This window comes from Polypterus senegalus, chromosome 6, assembly GCF_016835505.1.
Source record: "Polypterus senegalus isolate Bchr_013 chromosome 6, ASM1683550v1, whole genome shotgun sequence".
NCBI classification, from domain to species: domain Eukaryota; kingdom Metazoa; phylum Chordata; class Cladistia; order Polypteriformes; family Polypteridae; genus Polypterus; species Polypterus senegalus.
The window spans coordinates 39,674,150-39,696,138 of record NC_053159.1 but is presented as its reverse complement, the minus strand read 5'-3'; the positions used below and the strand labels follow the sequence as shown (position 1 = coordinate 39,696,138).

General features: G+C 38.6%; 1 protein-coding gene across 4 annotated transcripts in view; it reads right to left on the bottom strand.

Annotated features, from left to right (window-relative positions):
* Positions 1–4,911: 4,911 nt before the first annotated feature.
* The window catches only part of LOC120530997 (E3 ubiquitin-protein ligase HECW2-like), a 368,650-nt gene continuing 351,572 nt past the window's right edge, over positions 4,912–21,989 (bottom strand). For all 4 annotated transcript variants that reach the window (XM_039755889.1, XM_039755891.1, XM_039755890.1 and 1 more), the window contains 2 exons: positions 15,566–15,678; positions 4,912–15,210 (listed from right to left, as the gene is read on the bottom strand). In XM_039755889.1, coding sequence (XP_039611823.1) covers positions 15,099–15,210; positions 15,566–15,678 — 225 coding nt within the window. In that variant the 3' untranslated portion in view covers positions 4,912–15,098. The remainder of the gene's footprint in view (positions 15,211–15,565; positions 15,679–21,989) is intronic.

Genomic DNA, 21,989 nt, shown 5'->3' with positions numbered 1-21,989 from the left:
TATAGGAAAAAAAAGTTTATGGAAGATTTGCATGTTGAATCTCATTGTACCATACAAGGACAATAAAGTAATTCAATTCAACATAAGAAAGTGTGTATTTACAAATAATTATGACTGGCTTCTAAGTCGATTTAGATTTCCAAGAGCTATCCTCTTGGAACTGTCTGCTGTTAGAATACTAGGATGTATACTTGATAGAACTTTAATGATTAAATCCATTAAAGTATGCACATTACATTTTACAGATAAATTAACTTCATTTACATTATGGTTATTGTTAATAATTAAACATATGAAGGTGCTGTGGTAGTGATGAGCTGGCAACCCATCCTTGGATTGTTCCTGCCTCGGGCTTGATGCTTGCTGGGACTAGTGCAACCCTGGATGGATGGAATAATTAAACATGAAGATTTGTCAATGTTCTATTAAAGTTTTGAATAATCTAAGCTGACAGCTGGTTTTACATTTATTACAGAGCACATTGTGTGAAGATTGGTTATGTGGAGAATTAAAAAAGAAGAACAGGTTGGTACATTTGACAGACACGATAGTGCTGCATAAAGTTATTCCATTCAGCGTCACGCATGTCCCAGCAAGCATCTTGTGGGAGGCAGGAACAATCCCTGGACACAGTGCCAGCTCATCTCTCCCGCTGCACCACCATGTCCCCACATGTTTAATACATGCTTTAATGCATTTCATCATGGAAGTGATATCAAGTATACCTCTTTAGTATTCCAAAATTTTCAGAGAGCTGTAATATCATGAATGTAATGTATTCTGTGTGGAAACCACTGCCTGCACGCTCCAGTCTACGAAACCGAAAGCCTGTTTAAGAAGCATGTAGTGATTCACACACATAGAACATACAGAATATGAAGGATTTAACATGCTACTTTAGGTATGATATGATCTGAGAAACTCAAGTAAATTAAACAATCATTTTAAGATGAAGTTTACGATGTTCTTCTTTAATGACAAAATAAACTACGAGATTAAAGTCTATATTTTGACCTTTTTTTTCTTTTCTCTGTGCCCTCATACACTTCCGTAGGACACTCTGACAGTGGGCTACGACTTGCCTTTTCACTTTGACTTTGACATCTGACCACTTTTTTATTTTGGGCACCGTGCAACTTTCTGAACTTGAACTTTTGAGTGCCACACCATCAGTTCCCTTTTGTTGTTCATGCCTCCACTTCACTTAGTACAACCTCCACTTCACATTTTTTCCCCAGTGCTTTTGCCATTGTCTTTTCACAAAACGCTGACTGTAAGGAGCTATTTATATTGACTTGCATTCTGGGAGGAGTCGGGGTGGGGTGGCAGGCACGTGAATGTGTGTTACATTTCATGCTGACTGGGATTTAGGGAGGGGAAGTGTTTGGAAGTTGGCTTACGTACGGTTTTGTGCACCTAAATTTTTTTCTGCGTACGCACATTTCCACTCTTGCCCGTACGCCATGTTTTAGTGTGAATTCTACGCATGGCATTATACATGAGGCCCCTGGACTGGCTCGCTTCTGGTCATTTTTTGTGATACTGTTGGCCTGCTCCTTTAAATCACAGCTGATGGTAGTATAAGCAGATAAGACTTTTTCACCAGTGAAATTTATATGTGACTTCCTTGTTGCGTGCATGTGCTGTTGTGGGAGCTCCATGTCAGACATTTAGTAACAATAATAGACAAATTCTCCATGCTGTTACATATTGACGCGGTCAATGTTAAAAAAAATGTGGTAAGTGGCAAATGGCATTTTGGAGTTGTACTGAAATAAATTTAGCTTTGTTCTTTATTTTAATAAAAAAAAAATGCTATTTGTGCTGACCAATTAGTAAATCAACAGCATTCTCACATTTCTCCAAAGAGTCCAGCCAGAAATTCATGTGAGCAGAATGAAGAGGAATGGTGAGATGTCACAAGTGGGAACCTCAGAACCCCCCACCCCACCATAGCACATGCACACAACATTACTTCAGTGATACTGGTTTTCGCCCCAAGTCTTTTAGTCTTGAAAGTAAATTTGTGATTAAACGCATTTCACTTTGGTGACAGAGGGTATGTGCATGGGTGTATCCTGCATGACCGGCATCAGAAATTCTCTACGACTACTACTGGCCTTGTACACATTGATACCAGTAAAGACACTGGCGGCTCTCACTGGATACTGTATTTTAATTTTACAAATCAAATTATTGCAAACACCACCAGTATTTTATGAGTAACATTACTTTAGCCATTGTGGGTGGTCCTAACAAGTTGAATTCTTGTGCATGCTTTAAATAAACTGATGTGACAAAAGCACAGTGTAACAAATGTTGTGTTCCTACATACCCAAAGTCTTAATGTAAGTACATACTGTATGAGAAGAATATTTTGTTTATATTTTTATGGAATAAGAATAACAGAAGCAGTTGGGCAGGATGTGGATTGTTCAGTGTGATAACATGATACCTGTATGATATTCGTATTTATTTATTAAAGCAAGTTAAAGATGTAGGAAACAAGCAAAACTGTCAAAGAGTAACCACATTTCCACACAAAACAATTCACCTTCTACTTTGGGATGCCATTCCGGCCAGACTGGCTGTGGGTCCAAACAAATGAAGAAATTCATTTTACAGCAAAATATCCTGAGGTGACTCTTAAATACAGTGACTGCTTTAGGATACCACATCCATTTTGCTACTAAATAACTGAATCATGAATTCTGCAGAAATCCATGCCCACTACACTGCTAAAGTATCAAGCAAGGACCCCAACAGTGGAATATTACTCAGTATAAATATGAAAGAAGACATTTGTTCCAAAAATGTGCATGGAAGAGGCCCCTCTCCAGAATGTGATCTAAGTGTGGTGGGTTGACTAAGACTGCCCATAAGGTTTGGCCGTCAAACTTAATAGTTAAGCTGTAATCACTATTATGTTTTTGTAAATATAGAAAGAGGTCAGTAATGAAGTCAGTTGGTGATTTTGTCTTAAGAAATGTGGACTGAGACAGATGTGCCAGGACAGATGGTGTTAAGGTTGTAAAGAGAATAACCAAAGGCAGAGGGGGTAGTGCAGCCAGTCAGTGGTGCACAAAATCTAGAAAACTGCCAAGAGTCAAAATATCATGAAAAAGCCAAAAGAGCCAAAAACCAAAACACATGATGCAAACTGAAAACTTACATTGGCAGAAAACAAAGGTGAACTTTTATATTCTTCTTGCAGGTGTCTTTTAGCTTCCACTAATACTAAAACAAAGAGATTGTTTTATAAACTGCGGTGGGCTGGAGCCCTGCCCAGAATTTGTTCCTGCCTTGTGCCCTGTGTTGGCTGGGATTGGCTTCTGCAGACCCCTATGACCCCGTGTTAGGAGATATCGGGTTGCATAATGACTGACTTTTAAATAAAGGATGCCAGAAGCAGAGTGCCATCATCTAATATAGATGGGACATTACACAATACAACACATTATATCTGTGAAATGTGACCAGCAACAGGCTTAGTGACTGTGACAAGTGACTATCGCAAAATGTTAGAAACCTTCAAAAAAAAAAACAATGTAAAATGCCGTGACCAGAATAACAATATAATAATTCAAGAAATGCAGACATAAAGAATATACACACAGAAGATAAAAGTGAAAATTAAATTTCCCAGCTACAGGTAGGATTACTACAGGTAGTCATTAGAAATTGCTCAAAGTGGGGAGCCACTGGGAGGCAGTGGTCCTGTTGCATGTAAATTGGTCTGGAAAGTGCAAGTTAATTGGATTCTAAGACTTGAAGGACAGCAGCAGAGATTTGTGTCTCTGGGCTGCCAGTCTAAGAGAACTTTAAGGCAGTTGTTGAATCAGAAGTCCTCCTAAAAGAGCTACATAATTTAGCACTGCTAGGGTTTGATGGCATCATCTTGGTGCAGGAAGTCTGTGTGAGAGCTTGTTGGGAAGATCTGATGACATGCAGCAGGTAACAGAAGGTGCTGGGAAGTAGCAACACCTCCCCTACTACGTGCAAATCGTGTTCCCAAAAGGAGCACGCAGGGGACATTGATGTCTTCCGCTTACTCTCATCTCTGTATTTCAGAATTTTTTATTTTTGGCTATACTTTCATTGTAATTGAATACCTAACAGGGTTTAAAAGAAAACTGTAGGACTCATTGTAATTTTGCTTATTTTTGTCTCGAGTCTCATCTTAATGAAATCATCATAGCCAACATGTTACGACATTGCATGTTAGGTGTGTGTGTGCCACATGCCTTTATTTGTCAGGGTTGGGATGCATAGTTAGTGATTGTCTGAACTTTGTTTAATTAAAAATAATATCTAGTGACAGAAAACTAGTTTATGAAAAATTTTCAATTTCTGGGTTTTGTTTTGTATTTAGCCATCTTCACTGCTAGAGCTTCTTTTTGTCTTTTCTTGCAGTGTGACGTACTGTGTTATATTATAAAGTTCTCTTTTAATTGTTATTAATCCCACCACTCAATTCCATGTACATTGTTTTACTCACCCATCTCAGCACTGCGGCCAGGCCTGTGTGCTTACCAAGTCCAGTCATTTAGCTGTACAACAAGTATGTGGTAACAATGCCTTTCTTACTGTACATCGTAGTTATAACATTAGTGCACTGTAATAAAAGAAGTGTCCTGTAAAGTGTTTAGGGTCCTGCTTCTTTAAATCAGAATCCTGCTCAGCCAAAGTTGATCCCAACTCTAATGGCAGCAAAGCAAGCCCACGTCTTGTCCAGACAAGGGAGCAGACCGAGCACAGCCACCCATGCACTCGCACTACTTTGAATGAAAATGACCACACATTTCTAAATGGCAGAAAGAAAACAGAGCTGGTGGAGACTTGCAAGGCACACAATAAGGAGAAGCCAGAGATGCCAACCTGATTAAAAATAACAAGAACAAATGTACAATGGACAGTAGAAAAGGTGACTTTTATTTTGTGTTCTCAATCTACACCAGTGTGTGTTTCGTGCGAAGTCAAGTCAACTTTGATATCCTTTAATGGACAGAAGGATTCTCAACAATTATCCCCCTAACCTTGTTGTATTGCTTGTGAATTAAAATTCATGAACAAATTGAAACCAGGATGAAATGTGACTAATAAACACAACAATACTAAACACAGATAACAGAATTCTTTCTTTCATTGGTATGAAGGGAAACAAGTTGAGAGGGCCTTACAAAGTTTCACTCTGAGTGGGGCTTTGGCAGTTATTAACAGCATGCACCCGCCTGTATCCAGTCACGAGAGTTAGACTAAGAGGAATACAAATTCAAGAAATGTCACCAAATTCTGTTTTAACAAGTGGATGGTGTCAAGTAAGGCCTTTAAAACGAACCATCAGCAGCACACTCCTCACAGCTCTGAGAAATAATAAATTAACTAGTAAACAAGAAAGTGGTACAGAATACAGCATGAGCAAAGCAAAAGTGGCATTTTCAATTCACATTTACTACCCTGGATGTACAGTAGCAACCGCGCCAAGAATTGTGGTCTGTAGTTACCAGACTCTGTCCGGGTGAAACTGCTGTGGCTGCTGGTTTGCATCTCACTTTGAGTGGTTTTACTTCCTTTAGTGAAATGTCTTGATCAGTTAAGGTGTCTCATTTCTGCTCTTGTACACTACATTCAGAAATACTAATAAAAGTCGCACAGTGCAATTACAAATCTTAGCAAAGATGAGAGTCTCATACCTATGGACAATGCAAAGGAACAATGATGACTAACTTTAAGAATGACAGAGATGAGCAGGTTGAGGTACTTGTGAAGTATCGAAGTGTTCATGAATGTGCCCAGGATGCATTGGCGCCTTGCCTCTGGCTGCCTCATGACAGGCTTAAAGTTCCTGCTGACCTTAAACTGGATTAGGCACGTTCAGAAAATAAACGGATGTGCATTACTGCAATGATTAGCTCTTAAACGTCTTCACATTTATTTATTACGTTGACTCCATCTCCATTTCAATGGTATTTCTTGTTCCTTAATTTCTAAAAATAAAAATGAAGAAGAGGCAATTGCAAACAATGGAACGGCTAATCACGTAGGTGTACTCCCTCATGTTCATCTAAAAGGCTGCTTTAAAAATGTAAGGACTGTGCAAGCATTCAGAAACAAACATTTTAAAATATTCCTTAAAAAGCTAAATCGGAATCAGCCAAGCGTTTGTAATGTGACAGACTAGAGCAGAAGGGAGCTTGCTGAGATACTTTGGCAAGACCTGTTAAAGTTTGGAATGAAGAGTTCACCAACAAGCTGGTAGACTCCAAGTCTGGTCTACCATGACCCCAGTGTTTGTACCGCCATTCTAGATGTTTTGTCCTGTTCAATTAAAATGAACAGAGATGTCAAAAATAGAAATGGATGAGTGTTTCACCCTTGCCATGTCTTGTTTTCATTCTAAGCCACCTCTGTTTAATTAACGGCCATCGGCCGTTTGTTACCTTCATGTTTTACTTTTCCATTCAGTGTAAGAAAATCAGAATTAAGGTTAATAGTGAGAACATATTTGGGGGGCCATGCTGTTACATTAAAAATATCATCAACCTGAGAAACTGGCTTACCATTTTAAATGCAAATCATTACTTTCTTTTGACTGAGTAAAAACAACCAAAACACCTACACATACACATACAGTACATACAAATATATACAAAAGAAACATTGTTTACAGTGAAGCTGTGACACAGAAAAAGAGTTTTGCATAGAATGGATATCCAGGTAAACACAAACCAAAGTACACTCAACTTGGCATGGACATTCATCACGCTTAAAGGCAGGAGATTAATGCTGACCAACATGAATGGGATCTGCTGATTGGGCAACCCAGCGATCTTCCATGACCGCCTTCTAAGTCAAGTTTAGTTCATTGTGAGGTGTACAGCGAAATTTGCACTTCCATGTCCCCTCAGAACAGTTGGAAAAAAACAAGCAAAAGGTTGTACTGTGTTATATTTATCTTTAACAAAACGCTGGAATGCTACTTCATCATATACAATAGGAACAGAATTCCCATAATCCAGGGGTGCTTCCGCTATAGGGGCACTCAAATAATGTGGTCAAAGTAAAAGCTATAGAATTAAAAACTCCAGCATTCATCATTTTTTGGCACAGTGTTTCATTTTACTGTATCTTTCTCTATACTCCTTCCACTGTTTGAGATTTGGGGAGAAATATAAATCCCAAATGGCCACAATACCCTCAATCAAAGTACCTAAAATGAATGTGCAAGGATGAAATATTTAACTTAGCTTATTCGTTCGATTTGGGGTTTTAAGAAATATGGTGAGAGAAAGGTGAAACGAGGAATCCTACTGGCTGTCGGCTACATGTAAGTGACCGTGTTCAGAAGCTTGAAACCGGAGACCGGTGCATCTGATAGTGTACAAAAGCCTGAAGGTGTAAGCTAGGAGATTTTTGGATTACTTGTTTATTAATTCATGATATTACTAGTTATAAGTGTACCTCTAATATGCTAAGATGTGCCAAGCTTATTTTACTATTATAGAGTAAAAATGTCTCACTAGCTGGCTGTTACCCTGGGGCATTTCCATGGCTGCACTGCAGTCCTTTACTTGTCTTTTTAATGAACTCCTGGCTTGATTCACTTTTTTGCCAATCCTAGACAGGGCGCCAGTCCATCACAGTCATTCAGAAACGGCCAGTGTGGAGTCACCCAATCAATGTAAAGTGGGAGGAAGTGCCAAATCCACACAGAGAGTGACTGGGCCAGACGCAAACAGTTGTGAAGCAGCAGCATTTATTAACTACCGGCCCAACAAGCCGTCCCTCTATGCATTTCAAAATTCCTCTTAAGTTCCTTATCAGTGCAAATCATTTCTTGAAAGGAAATGTGCTTCAACATAATGAAAGTAGGTGAATATTATCAAGTTTTTTTTTTAACCAGAAACAATTGTTTCATTGTGAGTCACAGCTATGCAACATTTGTCACATATCACCTAACTATCGACGCACCTTTTGCCTCTATGTACTCCGCTGTAAGGTTGCAGGGAGTAGGTGCCTATCCCAGCAGCCTGAGATCAGGCCCGCACCCGGGGGGGGACAACCATGACACTTGTCAGGGGCCCGAGCTAGATAGGGGCCCGCCCTTTTTCGAGTTTTAAAATATACGCACATATTTGAAACACGAAAGGGGCCCAAACTCTGTCAGCTGCCTGGGGCCCAGAATTTCCTAGGTGCGGGCCTGCTGAGGTGCAAGGTAGAAACCACGGTGGCAGGAGCGCCAGTTCTTCCCAAGCAAATTGTGCATATTTTTCAAAATTATATTCTGAAACAGATGATTCATAGGAAAGGCACTGGCAATCCTGTGCTGAAATAAACAGGCTCAATACATAGATGAATGATGTATTTTACTATAAAAACGTGCCTCCCAGAAATGGAGTAAAAGACACAACAGAAATACACATTTTTGTAAATTTCGCAATTTTCTGAATTCACAGATTTTCTAAAAAAAAAAAAAAAATAGCAGTCTAATTAAACCAGGAGCTTAATAAAAGATTTCCTCATTGTGAACACAGTCTGAGTGTAACCAATCAGGACTACAATGCAGCATCTCAAAATCATTTCCTGGAGGACTACATTTTAGGATTTTGTAAAGTCCAATTAATAACTTCTTGCTGTTAATGTAACATGTCATTTAATTAGATGCCTACTTTAATGCCTTAATGATGAAACCCAGATAAGCAAGCTCACTTAGCAGCAGACAGATGACTATCTCGGACTTGCACTGCAAGGGTTTCTTTTGTTGTGTTGCCATTAGTAACAAAGAGAAATTAATCACATCAGACACACTTTGAGGTGTGTGATTCATCACTACATTCCTTAACCCAACCCTGTTGCTTCAGGAAGCAGATAGAAGCAGTTGTACTAACTAAGTCTGTCCTGACCATTTACGGGCATTTTCTTACGTCTCTAGTAAGGCAGAACACTGCAAAGACAAGCAAGCAGACAGCTGTCTGCAAGTGGATTTGATAGTGTGAGATCAGGATGATCCTAATCTGTCATGGTGTCCAAAGTACCATTCTGCATAGCCGACACTGTCTAGTACAAGTTGACGTGCCATGAGGTTACGTTGTACAATATTTATAACACAGCATAAAAGACGTTTAGCTGGCAGTGAATTGCATTTTGTTTCTACTATACCGACGGCTAAGAATGAGAATCTGTAAAGTCACTTTGTATAACATTACAGTAAATGCAACCATTTGCTTTGTCATGTCATCCTACTAAATTGTTTCCTGAGCACCTAATATATCAGCTTGGGGTTACCAGAGTATCCATCTGTTGGTCAGCATTTGTGTACAAAGTAAAGGAGACTTACATCAGGCTCCACAGTGTAAAATTACGAAAACATTGACATAAGTGATGTTTTTATCATTCATACCTTCAAAGTCACCTGCAATCCTTTGGTACATTCAGTGCATTAATATACATACATTTGTAAAATATAGAAAAAAGTGAAAATATGAAAACAAATCCCCCCAGGCTTACCTCTGTACATTCATTCACTGCATTACATGTATAAAATAAACACTGATGTGGAGACTTTAACATCTGACACTTGTTATGTATATTTCTTCTTTATTAGTAAACTTTCATGTGCCATTCTACACACTTAATTTCATACCATCTTATGCCCTTTATAGTTCAGTAGGTTTGAAAGACCCTGCAAAGTAAAGGGTCATTGGTAGTCTGCATTTTATTTGGCTGAAGTCCCTTCTGGCTAAGAAAGACAATCTGTTCTGAGGTGGCAAAAAGATGTATTGAGAGGAATATGGCAGGAATATGGTGCTCACTGAATCAGGGCTGTCTTGTCACGTGGACCACCTTTTAGATAGTTGCATCAATTAAAAATTCAAATATCAAAATTAGGGCATTTTTAAGAAATCATATGAATATTTAAAAATGGGTTGTAATTTAGCAGGTCTTGTGAACACATCTTTCCTTCAAACATTCATCTATTTATTTTCCAAAACAATTTTTTCCATTATAGGATTGTAAGGAATCAGAGCCTATCTGAGCCACACGGTGCATGCGGCAGAAAGTAAACCTGGATTGGATGTCAGCCCATATACACTCATTTAAAGCCAATTCGGAATATCCCTATCAGCAAACAGTCACGTCTTTGGAACAGAAACTAGGACACCCAAAAAAAAACCACACACATACGCTTGGTAATAATGTGCAACCTCTATACAAACAGTGACCCAGCTGAGAACTGAACCCAGTCTCCTGGAAGTGTAAGGTAGGTGCATTGCCTCACCCGCTGTTTAAAAGTGTGGTGACATGCTGCATGTTGATTACCACATGCATCTAAGAATTTCACTGTACTCTATACATGTGACGATAATGATCCTATGAAGCCAAAAAATTCATCCATTCATCTTCTAAACCCACTTTATACTGAGCAGGGTCACAGGGATGCTGGAACATATTCCTGGAAGCAAAGCAGAAACAAACCCTGGACAGGACACCAGTCCATCACAGGGTGAAAACACACACACACACATACACACACCCAACCAGAGGCCAATGTAACATTGCCAGTTCATCTGACTTGCATGTTCTTGGACTGTGGATGAAAACCAGAGCACCTGAAGGAAATTCATGCAGACAAAGGGAGAACATGCATGCGGGACACCAACCCTGTGTCCTTGTTGCCACTCTGCCAGCCACAAGCTAAGAAGATTTGAACCTAATTGTTGCTAAGGGTGCAGTATTGTTGAGAATGGAGATCATGTGGAGATTCAAGTGAGACTGGAACTAAAATGCAGAATGTTCGATGTGTCGTCTGTTATCATCTTCATCGCTCTTTCCAGGCACCTACAATGACCTGTGCAATGATCATGCAATTTTTAGTTCATTAATAAAGATGTTATATACTCTTAAAGTATCAGAAGTTAAAAATATCACCACTTCAAGTGAATATATGGTCTACACACAACTACTACAGTATCTATAGAGTACTGTATATGGTATAGATACTATTATAGTATAGTGTTTATATAGTATAGGGCCATTTTAAAAATATAGAAACTAATTATAAATATGCTCTGTGTGTGCATATATATATTTCATTTGTTTAACAGAAACTATAACTAAAAGTTTTACAGACTGGCCTGCACCAAGCACACTTGTCTTTAGTAAGCCATATAATACTTAGAGGACACATACAACTCAGAATTTAGAGGAACAAGAAATAGCTATGTTGTCACTTGGTTTATGTAAAATCATTTTATGAATTTGAAAGGAAAAAGGATTATCAATCAGTATCTTTGGAAACAGGTCAAAGTTCACATTTTCCCTTAAGGGGAGTGACATGTAAGTTTGGTTTTTACGGTGCTACATATAAATAGCAAAATAATGGCATGACCCATCATCCAGAGATTGCCTGTACCCCTGTTGAAGGTGAATCACTCACACTAAAGATGTGTCCTCAGAATCATGAAGCCAAGTCTTTCTTTGAAAATTTGCACATACTGGTCATTCGAAAGGTTTTGTTTTTCCTAAAAATTTCACCCAAACTATTACATGTTCTATTAATTCATAGTTATCCTTATTGTGTATATGTTTAGTTTTCTTGTTTCTTTTCATGCAGTATAATTTATAAATGTTCATTAAAGATTTTATACCCATACAATTGCATTCATTCACAAATAAAACTTTAAGATTTCCAGTCTACTACTTGCCACATTTCAAACAGCTTCAAGGGGCTTTTTTCTCCTTAATTTGATGCCCAGCAACTTTACATCACAGAAGAAATTGTTACCAGACTTTTGGTATCATAACTGAAATAAGTATTGGTGGAAATTAATCTTCCGCTTTTTCAGGCATTATGTACACATACTATCTTTGCTGCTACTCCTGGGATACTTTATGATTGGTTTTGAAAAACTCCTGTATAAGAAGACAATAAAAAACACCTCAAAATTCTAACATTCAATTGATCGAATGATACGTTTTAAATGAGCTTTATTTGGCCAGGTGGGTGGGTGTGTGCCTGAGTGTACCCTCTAAGAGATCTCATTTTGACTCTGGGTTGTTTTCTGTGCAGCACCAGATTCTACTAGAATAGGCTGTGCCTCCCTGACACCCCATAATGTTAAAAGTATTTTTGGAAAATTGTTTGATGAGTGTATGCAGGGAAAAAGTGAATGTGAATATTTAATCAGTAAGGAGCAAATTTATGGTAGTGAAAATAGGATTTTCAGGATGGGTTTGGCTCAATGATCTGTGATTTGTTTCATATTTATGTCTCGGACATATACTACAACTATAAATGCATGGTAAAAAAAAAAAAAAAGGCAAAATCAAAAGAAAATCTTCACTTCAGCTCCCTGCGACATGATTTTACAACAAAGTGACAGTGCGATGTGAGGAGAGCTACAGGAGAAAGTGAGATATATAACAAGGGAGCTGTTCATGTTATCTGCTCACAGGTAGCTGTGACACACTGTGATTATATTCTTTACAACTGTATTGTTACCCGCTCATTGCCATTCCAGACGGCACCTGGAGTCTCTGGCATAAAAAGAGGTGTAACTTCATGATTACTAAGGAAAAGAGGGGGAATCAAATAAATGTCATTTCCCCCTGATATGCCGGAAAATAATGAATGAATATTGGGCGCTCCATGCATCGCGTACATGATGTTTTTCACAACCTCACCCACAGCAAGTTTACAGCAGGAGATGGTTGTTAATTTGAACCTTTTTTCGTGTATTACCAGCTGTGCAGTTGTAAACTATCAACATTAACTGCTGTTATACTAAGATAAGGAACATTTCATTGTTCTAAGTTACACCATACAGCTGTTACCATATTGAAATAAATATTACAATAATAACCATCTAAATCAGGATGTAACTATGTTAAAAAGCAATCCACATTTTAAACATGTACAATATCACTGTGTTGTATCAGTCAGCAAACCTGTTCTATGGCCCGCGGCAAGGGAAGATAAAAAGCAGTTGATTTGTTCCTGCCTAGGCACACTAGCAAGTTACTCACCGTGTGTACTGTGGAGTGTTTAATAACTTTATAAACTGACATGCTATTGTTGGAGACATGAAGAGAAGTGAGTTGTCTGTGCAATTCTGTTCATTGTCAGTCTTAGACAATGCCGCAGTACAGACTCAGGAAATAAGAAGTGCACAGTGCAGACAGATGCTTGGGCGAGATTAGCATGGTGCTTACAGGATTAAAATAACTGATTAATTAAAGTTGATTTCACAAGATGTTCCTCATCAAAAGTCTACTTCTAGTGCCCAGGACTAGTAGTAGAGGAGATATTATGTCAGCTTAACTTTGCTCTTCTTTGATAACTAGGATGTTAATGTCTCGGAAGTGAACAATGCTTCAGTACACACAAATTCAGATCTTGAAGTGCTTTAGATGGTGGTGACTATTTTGTAGGTGAACTGGAAGTCAGAGATTATTTTCCCAGCAACATGGCGAAGGAAAGACTTCCCTGAAACAATACCAGCATATAAAACAACATTTAAAATTTAGAAATGAAAACCCACGTAAGTTGCGAAACATGTCTGCTTATTTTTAACCTCATGAGTGAAAAATATTACAGTAATACGTACTTTTTCATAATAGTAAGCCCAAGAATGTCAAACTAGAATCCATTCCATGCCATTCTGGTTTGTGATACATTAGACTACAGTGTTAATTTTTGTTTGCACATGTGTTTCGGGCATAACGATTAAATCACAAAGGTACCCATTTTTCAATCCTTAATGTTTTGTAGCTAAAATACAAAGTGGGGAATGCGGTTGGGGGGAGGTTGCACTCTAAACCCGAGAAATCCCAAATGTGTTTTCTGTATCCGCCTTTCAAACAGTTTGACAAGATGTCCATGTAGCATCTGTGAAGCAAAGACCATTCTAGTGCTACAGCATAATCTCAATTCAACATCTGTGGCCCCTGAATTTTGTCACTGTTGTTCACCACCTAGCAGACCCAAGACCTGTTACAGAAAGTGGTACGCACAAGCAGCTAATTTGAAGGAAAGGAAAGAAACGTGTCTCTGCAAGTGATGTAACTCAGCACAAGTTTGTATATTTTGTGTGGTTAACCCTAAATGAATGGAAGCTGAATTTATTTTCCGTGGAGGAGTGGTCCTCTTCAAAAATGCACTTCACTCCCAGCTTCCAGGTTGATGGTCAATGGCTGTCCCACATTAGGCCTTGCAAGCTGTTAAATTCATTAAAACAGTAAAAGACTGGCCACTGCATGTGGAAGAAAAAAAAAAAGAAAACCTGAACTAAATTGTATCTGGAAGTGATTGTTCCATAACAAAGATTCATTGCAAAGTCACAGAATAATTCTTTTTGTGACAGTGACTATATGATTACTTACTTTAAAAGATAGAAAAAGAGAAAGTTCAGCCTTAAAATGTTTATAAACAACTGGAAAATAATCAACACAAAATCATCAAATATTATGTGCTGTTAAATTGGCAACTTTTCTAATAACTTAATTTCCTTAATTTATATGTATTTAATATATTAAAATATTATTTCTTGCATGTGTAGCAGTGCGGCTTTGCCTCTAATGGAAGATCTTTTCTTCAGTATTTAGAAAGTCCATTGTATTCCATGGAAGGTTATCTTGCAGATCAATTTCCCTGCTCTGACTGAACAGTGATATGGTACTGGAGTCATCTCAATAAATTAACAATATGAGTGGGTAGCCTAGAATGCATGTAAGTCCTCAATACCTTCCCTTGACATTCTACAAGTGAAAACAAAAAACAAATAAAGGTAGGTACAGTAAAACTGTGGCCGCATTATTTTTGAAGAAAGATCACATTGGAAAGGCATAATTTTTCGAAAAATCCTCGTCCATTAATTCTTCTGTAAGAGTTAAAGGTGCTCAGACAAAAATTGCCTAATCCCATTCTACGCATTCAATAATGTCTGTTAAAGCATCGATCCAAAGCCACTGCCCAGTATAACGTGCCCCACCGACAGCATGCTGCAGAAAACAGGCAGAGCACCATGTGGAAAGCAGCAAGCAGAGGTCAGGTTCATGAGCATCGACTGAACATGGTAAGAAGGGTGAATGTGAGCTTCTCACTCCAGACCAAAAGTGCTCGTCTCCTCCACGGCCGTCAGCATCTTCTCATATAGCATGGAAAATGAAGGGTACGGTGGCAGATCCAAACGATTGAAGCAGGTATGGGCTCTGATAATATAAAATTAATAGAAAAAAAATATGAAAAATAAACAGGGAACACATTTTGAAACCACACCAAACTGTGAAGTGCAATTTGAATTGTGCCTCTTTTAATTCTAAAGATGACTCAGAGAATAGAGAATAACATTATACACACTGATAAACTACATCCATGTACCTCTCCATGTTTTTCCCCAGAAGCAAACTCTGACTTTTGTTTTAATATCAATGTTTCTTTTGTAAAATCTTTTCTACACTATGACACTCATAAAAGTTTTGCAGTCTTTTACTAAGTTATAGTATTAGCTCTGTTCTGCTTCATTTGTTGATCTATTTTTCCAGTAAAGGAACAAACAATTTTTACCTGGGTAATGAAGTGATCTTGCCCCATTTCTCCACACAGAACCGTCGAGGTCCATTACTTCCTCTTAATGATGCAAAACCTTCATATGGTATGCTGGAGGTGCCTGTCACAAACTATGACAAAAAAAAAAACCAGTTACACGAAAAAGTCAAAGACAAGAAAGGTAAAATTAAATCTCCAGAATAATGTTGTTCACTGCTATGCCTTCTATCGTGCGAAATTGCCCAGTTTTGATTTATTTTACAGCTACAATACATCCGGAAAGTATTCACAGTGCATCACTTTTTCCACATTTTGTTATGTTACAGCCTTATTCCAAAATAGATCAAATTCGTTTTTTTCCTCAGAATTCTACACACAACACTCCATAATGACAACGTGAAAAAAGTTTACTTGAGGTTTTTGCAAATTTATTAAAAATAAAAAAATTGAGAAAGCACATGTACATAAGTATTCACAGCCTTTGCCATGAAGCTCCAAATTGAGTTCAGGTGCATCCTGTTTCCCCAGATCATCCTTGAGATGTTTCTGCAGCTTAACTGGAGTCCACCTGTGGTAACTTCAGTTGATTGGACATGATTTGGAAAGGCACATACCTGTCTATAGAAGGTCCCACAGTTAACAGTTCATGTCAGAGCACAAACCAAGCATGAAGTCAAAGGAATTGTCTGTAGACCTCCGAGACAGGATTGTCTCCAGGCACAAATCTGGGGAAGGTTACAGAAAAATTTCTGCTGCTTTGAAGGTCCCAATGAGCACAGTGGCCTTCATCATCCGTAAGTGGAAGAAGTTCGAAACCACCAGCACTCTTCATAGAGCTGGCTGGCCATCTAAACTGAGCGATCAGGGGAGAAGGGCCTTAGTCAGGGAGGTGACCAAGAACCCGATGGTCACTCTGTCAGAGCTCCAGAGGTCCTCTGTGGAGAGAGGAGAACCTTCCAGAAGGACAACCATCTCTGCAGCAATCCACCAATCAGGCCTGTATGGTAGAGTGGCCAGATGGAAGCCACTCCTTAGTAAAAGGCACATGGCAGCCCGCCTGGAGTTTGCCAAAAGGCACCTGAAGGACTCTCAGACCATGAGAAACAAAATTCTCTGGTCTGATGAGACAAAGATTGAACCTTTGGTGTGAATGCCAGGCGCCACGCTTGAGAAACCAGGCACCGCTCATCACCAGGCCAATACCATCCCTACAGTGAAGCATGGTGGTGGCAGCATCATGCTGTGGGGTGTTTTTCAGTGGCAGAAACTGGAAGACTAGTCAGGATAAAGGGAAAGATGACTGCAGCAATGTACAGAGACATCCTGGATGAGAACCTGCTCCAGAGCGCTTTTGACCTCAGACTGGGGCAACGGTTCATCTTTCAGCAGGACAACGACCCTAAGCACACAGCCAAGATATCAAAGGAGTGGCTTCAGGACAACTCTGTGAATGTCCTTGAGTGGCCCAGCCAGAGCCCAGACTTGAATCTGATTGAACATCTCTGGAGAGATCTTAAAATGGCTGTGCACCGACGCTTCCCATCCAACCTGATGGAGCTTGAGAGGTGCTGCAAAGAGGAATGAGCAAAACTGGCCAAGGATAGGTGTGCCAAGCTTGTGGCATCATATTCAAAAAGACTTGAGGCTGTAATTGCTGCCAAAGGTGCATCGACAAAGTATTGAGCAAAGGCTGTGAATATTTATGTACGTGTGATTTCTCAGTTTTTATTTTTAATAAATTTGCAAAACCTCAAGTAAACTTTTTCACGTTGTCATTATGGGGTGTTGTGTGTAGAATTCTGAGGAAAAAAATGAATTGAATCCATTTTGGAATAAGGCTGTAACATAACAAAATGTGGAAAAAGTGATGCGCTGTGAATACTTTCCGGATGCACTGTAATAGCTTCCGGTCACGTTGTTCATTTGGGAACCTCTGTTCACCACAAATGACAGCCTGTACGTCCCTCTTTCTTTGAGGCTTTTGTTGCATTTGTTCATTGGACATTTTAACCCTTACATCCATCTTTCTTTGTGCTTCTTGTTGCTTTTGTTCATCAGACACTGCAGTCCTCACATGGACACTGGATGACATTAAGTCAGAACAAGTCTGAAACAAATCATCTTCAAATAACAGACAAAAGTGAATGTGATGTTGTGAATTTAAAAATTAAGCAAAAAGGTGGAAGTGCGTGAATATATAAACACATACACATATTTGAGAGGGATGACAATGTGTGGATGTTGGAAAATACAATTACGTGTAAATAATGGTGAATTTAGAAAATAAGAATACCAAAAATACAATGCAGCATAATACATACATTTCCAAATATTTTTCTCCAAAAGAATGACATGGTGAAGTGCAACTCTTCTATCCACAAAAGTACTTGAATGACTAGCATTCTTTAAAATAAGAAATTACGTTATTCTACATAAAGTTTTCTAACTTGATTGTAAATTACGTTTGTGTGAAAACAAGACACCAAGCACATCCCTCTTTTGGTCTCTACACAATTTTCCATCTCACTCATTTCTCACTTGTTAATTTGGGATTTTCCAGTTCTACCAGTTTTAAAAGAAATGCCACCTCCACTATCCTGTTCTGAATTTTGCGCCAGTTACTCTGTCTAAAATGTCCATTTATAACACAAAACTACTCTCTAGAGTTCAACAAGTCAGCAGTTGATCATCTTTACAATCGAAAACATCAACCGCTGCTACATAGCATAATGTATCTTCATGAAGCAGTTACTTCATATTCTGGACTGTTAGGCAAGCCGTGTTTCCTAGGCAAACTGTTATGTTGTACAAACAATATTTAAGCACCTTGAAATAAAAGAGTTGTTACTCATTTCTTTTTGTAGTACTTTGTCTATTCTGTAGTTCTTAAGGCACACCTCCTTCAAATTAAGAGATGGAGTACATTGGGGGTTGTATTCGCAGCAGATTTAAAATTCTGAGAGGCCTATCACACAAGAGCATTACCAAAGGGTGAAAGGTGCGATAACAACACTTCCAAACTGCTGCGCAGAAGGGAAAGCAAGCGCCATGATAACACCTGTGCATTGGTTCAAAGGTGCGGTGTGTCACACAGAATAAAGGCGCAGCTTACAGCTTAGAGCTCTGCCTCCAGTTTCTTATCAGTCATCGTCACCACCAGACCTTCATACATTACTCACTGTGTTTTTTGCTTGTTCTTATGTACAGTAAACATTTAATCAAAACATAGCATTGTAGATGGAGACTACAAAACTGCTGATGTTTGTTGTTGCTGTTGTTTAACAGCTGATAGAGACATACTGCTAATGCTACTGTGCACAATCTTATTCAGATAGATAGATAGATAGATACTTTATTAATCCCAAGGGGAAATTCACATAATCCAGCAGCAGTATACTGATACAAAGAAACAATATTAAATTAAATTGTAATAAAAATGAAAAAAAATGAAAAAAATTAAAATAAAATTAATGTTAAAATTAATGTTAGCATTTACTCCCCCAGGTGTAATTGAAGAGTCGCATAGTGTGGGGGAGGAACGATCTCCTCAGTCTGTCAGTGGAGCTACTCGTCTGTCTGGAGATGATATTCAAAATATTGTATAAAATTACCTGTAGCCTATATGCACAAGGTGTATATGAAATTTAAAATATATTTTGTGCTTAAAGTTCCTAGCATTTTAGATTAGGGATGCTCAACCTGTACCTTTTGGAGAAGTTAATTTTGCATGTGGCAGCCTTTTAACAGAAGGCCTCTCTTTCCATTTTTTTTTTTTACTTTGATAAACTTTTTTTGTTATTAATGTCAAGATTTGGCCTCTGGCTTGTTACTTTAAGTTAGTATATATTTTTTTCTTGACGGGTTTCTAAATTGAGGGTATGCTGCTGTCATCGCTGACCTGTTCTTTGGCTTGTCTCAATTGCCTTGTGGGTGAGCTGTGTACTTGAAAGATGTCTCATGGTGATCATGGAGGATCTAAAGGCAAACTTACTTCCATAACATCTGTGAACATAAGAGATTTTGAGGAATGTAAAGTGGGATATATTATGTACTAGGTAGCACAGCGATCACCTACTGCCAAAGGAGATATCTCACACGATATTGGAGGAACGGTTCATCTGAAAATGGAAAGGACGAAGATCCAGAGCAAGGATAAATGTAAGGTGGAAATTATTCAAAACTGGCCAGCTTCAATCACTTTTTATGATGAAAGAACTATCACATCTCATGGTGAGTTACGGCAAGTCCAGGTATTGTGGCATTTTGGATATTGCTGAGAACTGTCTTAAACCTCCTAACCACCTAGCAACCAGGAAGCAAAATGGTGATGTTCAAATAAAAACTGAATGGTGTGACGGTATCTTTAAATTCTAATACAATAATAATTAATAACTTTCACAAGGCACCACATACAATTGAAATACTTAACCAAAACGGTTCCCGACCATATTATTACAGGGTAAACATTATTTAAGGAAAAAATGTATCCTTCCCAGAAAAAATTAAAAACAAAAGTGGTTCACGACAGGTGTTACTTGACTGATGTATACTGTTAAGATTTAGGGTGAATATACCGTTTACTGTGCCACCATTTTGGCAAAGTTAGATATTAAAACTGCCTACAATCTTACATGCATGCAGTCTATCAAAACATTCAGCCCATTTATTGCATCCATTATCCCTCTCGCTAAAAAGACTAAAAGATGTTTACCACTGCGCCCATCATACAACATCTTGATGTCACCCTGTCTTTCAAAATAGAAGTGGATGCATCTGGTCTAGGAGTAGGATCTATTCTATCCTAACGACTTCCAGATTCTGGGAAGCTTCCCCTGTGTTCCTTCTGTCCACCACTGAGCAGAACTATGATGTGGATGATTGGCAGATGTTAGCCATTAGATAGTGGTACCATTTTATTATCATTATTGATCATTGTAACCGTAATATCGCTGTTTGCAAGAGTGATTTATTGGTCATTAGTTACTAGATTTGATTTCATGATATCATATTTGGCAAGCACTAAAAACCTCAAGAGAAACAGATTGTTAAGACAATATGAAAATATTAAAATCACTCCATAGCCTAAACCTTTTTTTTTACTCCCCAGGGAAATTATAAGTGGCTACAATTACTGACACACCCAAAGATCTCCTAGACTTTGGGGAAAAAACACCTACTGTGGTCTTCAACCAACCCTGAACAATATGCCACACAGTTTAATTGTTGTCCAAGAGCAGCCAATGCAAATTAGAGCCACGATTTGCAGTTTGTTTGTCTCCCTGCTGTTTAGAAAAATTTGAATCAGAAAGGGGAAAAAAGAACACCTGGACAATGCTAATATTTATGAAAATCAAATATTCCTCATTCTTTTCCTTTCCTAATTGATCAAGGAAAAATATAACAAAAGGCAATTTACACCAAAAAGGAAAATAAAACTACTAAAGTCCCCTCCCTACATTCAAGGACTTTAAAATCTCACTCACCACAGTTACTTCACTGTTGGCTTTTATCTAGCCAGACACCCAATCTGGTCAAGAAGACAACCCCTAGTGTCTACTTGCTGGTTTTATATAGCATTGCAGAGTGTGATGCCCAATCCCTGCCAACGTATCTCTGTTCCCACCTGTATGGGACAACACAATGATGCTGCATACGCTGCACTTCCCCTCCTCCCAGCACTCTCTCCTTTATCACAGCTTCAGCCGGCGTACAAGCCCTGAGGCGGTTGAATTGCCTTGCCTTTCCACTCTCTCTAGTAAGTACTTAAGTTTCACTTCTTAAATTCCTTGCCCAGGACTGAATTCCTTTTTAACTGAGCAATGCACCACTTGTATTGCCTTATCTCTTTTTTAAACAGAGACAGAGTATGACGGGCTGGTGGCTTCACTTGCCCGGATGTTCGTCCGATTCCTTCAATGCTACATGAATCGGGTACATGTGCCGCAGACACACATATGTCAAACTTCCTTCTTTCTTAAAGTAAGTGCACCCACTTTCTGATAGTTATTTAAAAATGAAGGTAAATCTGTAAATAGCTATATTTGCGACACTGTACCACAAAGGCATGCAGTATCCATTTGCCTGTTTGGTATTACACCATTATTATTTTCTGGTTTTGTGTGCTTTTGCTAGCTCATTCCATGCTGGGCAGGCACAAAGTGGCTAATAAAGCAACTTGATCTTGCCTGCTTCTCTTTGTTTTTAGGTATTTCAATTCAAAGTGTAAAAAGAGGAAGAAAGTAAAAAGAAATTGAACGGTGGACAAGGCAATGCAGAATAAGATGGTTTTTAGTTTACATGCAAGGCGCTTACCTCCCATACACCAAATGCCAAGATTTAATTGACCATCTTACAAATTTTGATCTCTCCTTAGCTCAGGGATTCTACATACTTTGAAATGGTGGTAACTGAAACAACACAAACAGTTGTGTTGCCGGCCTCT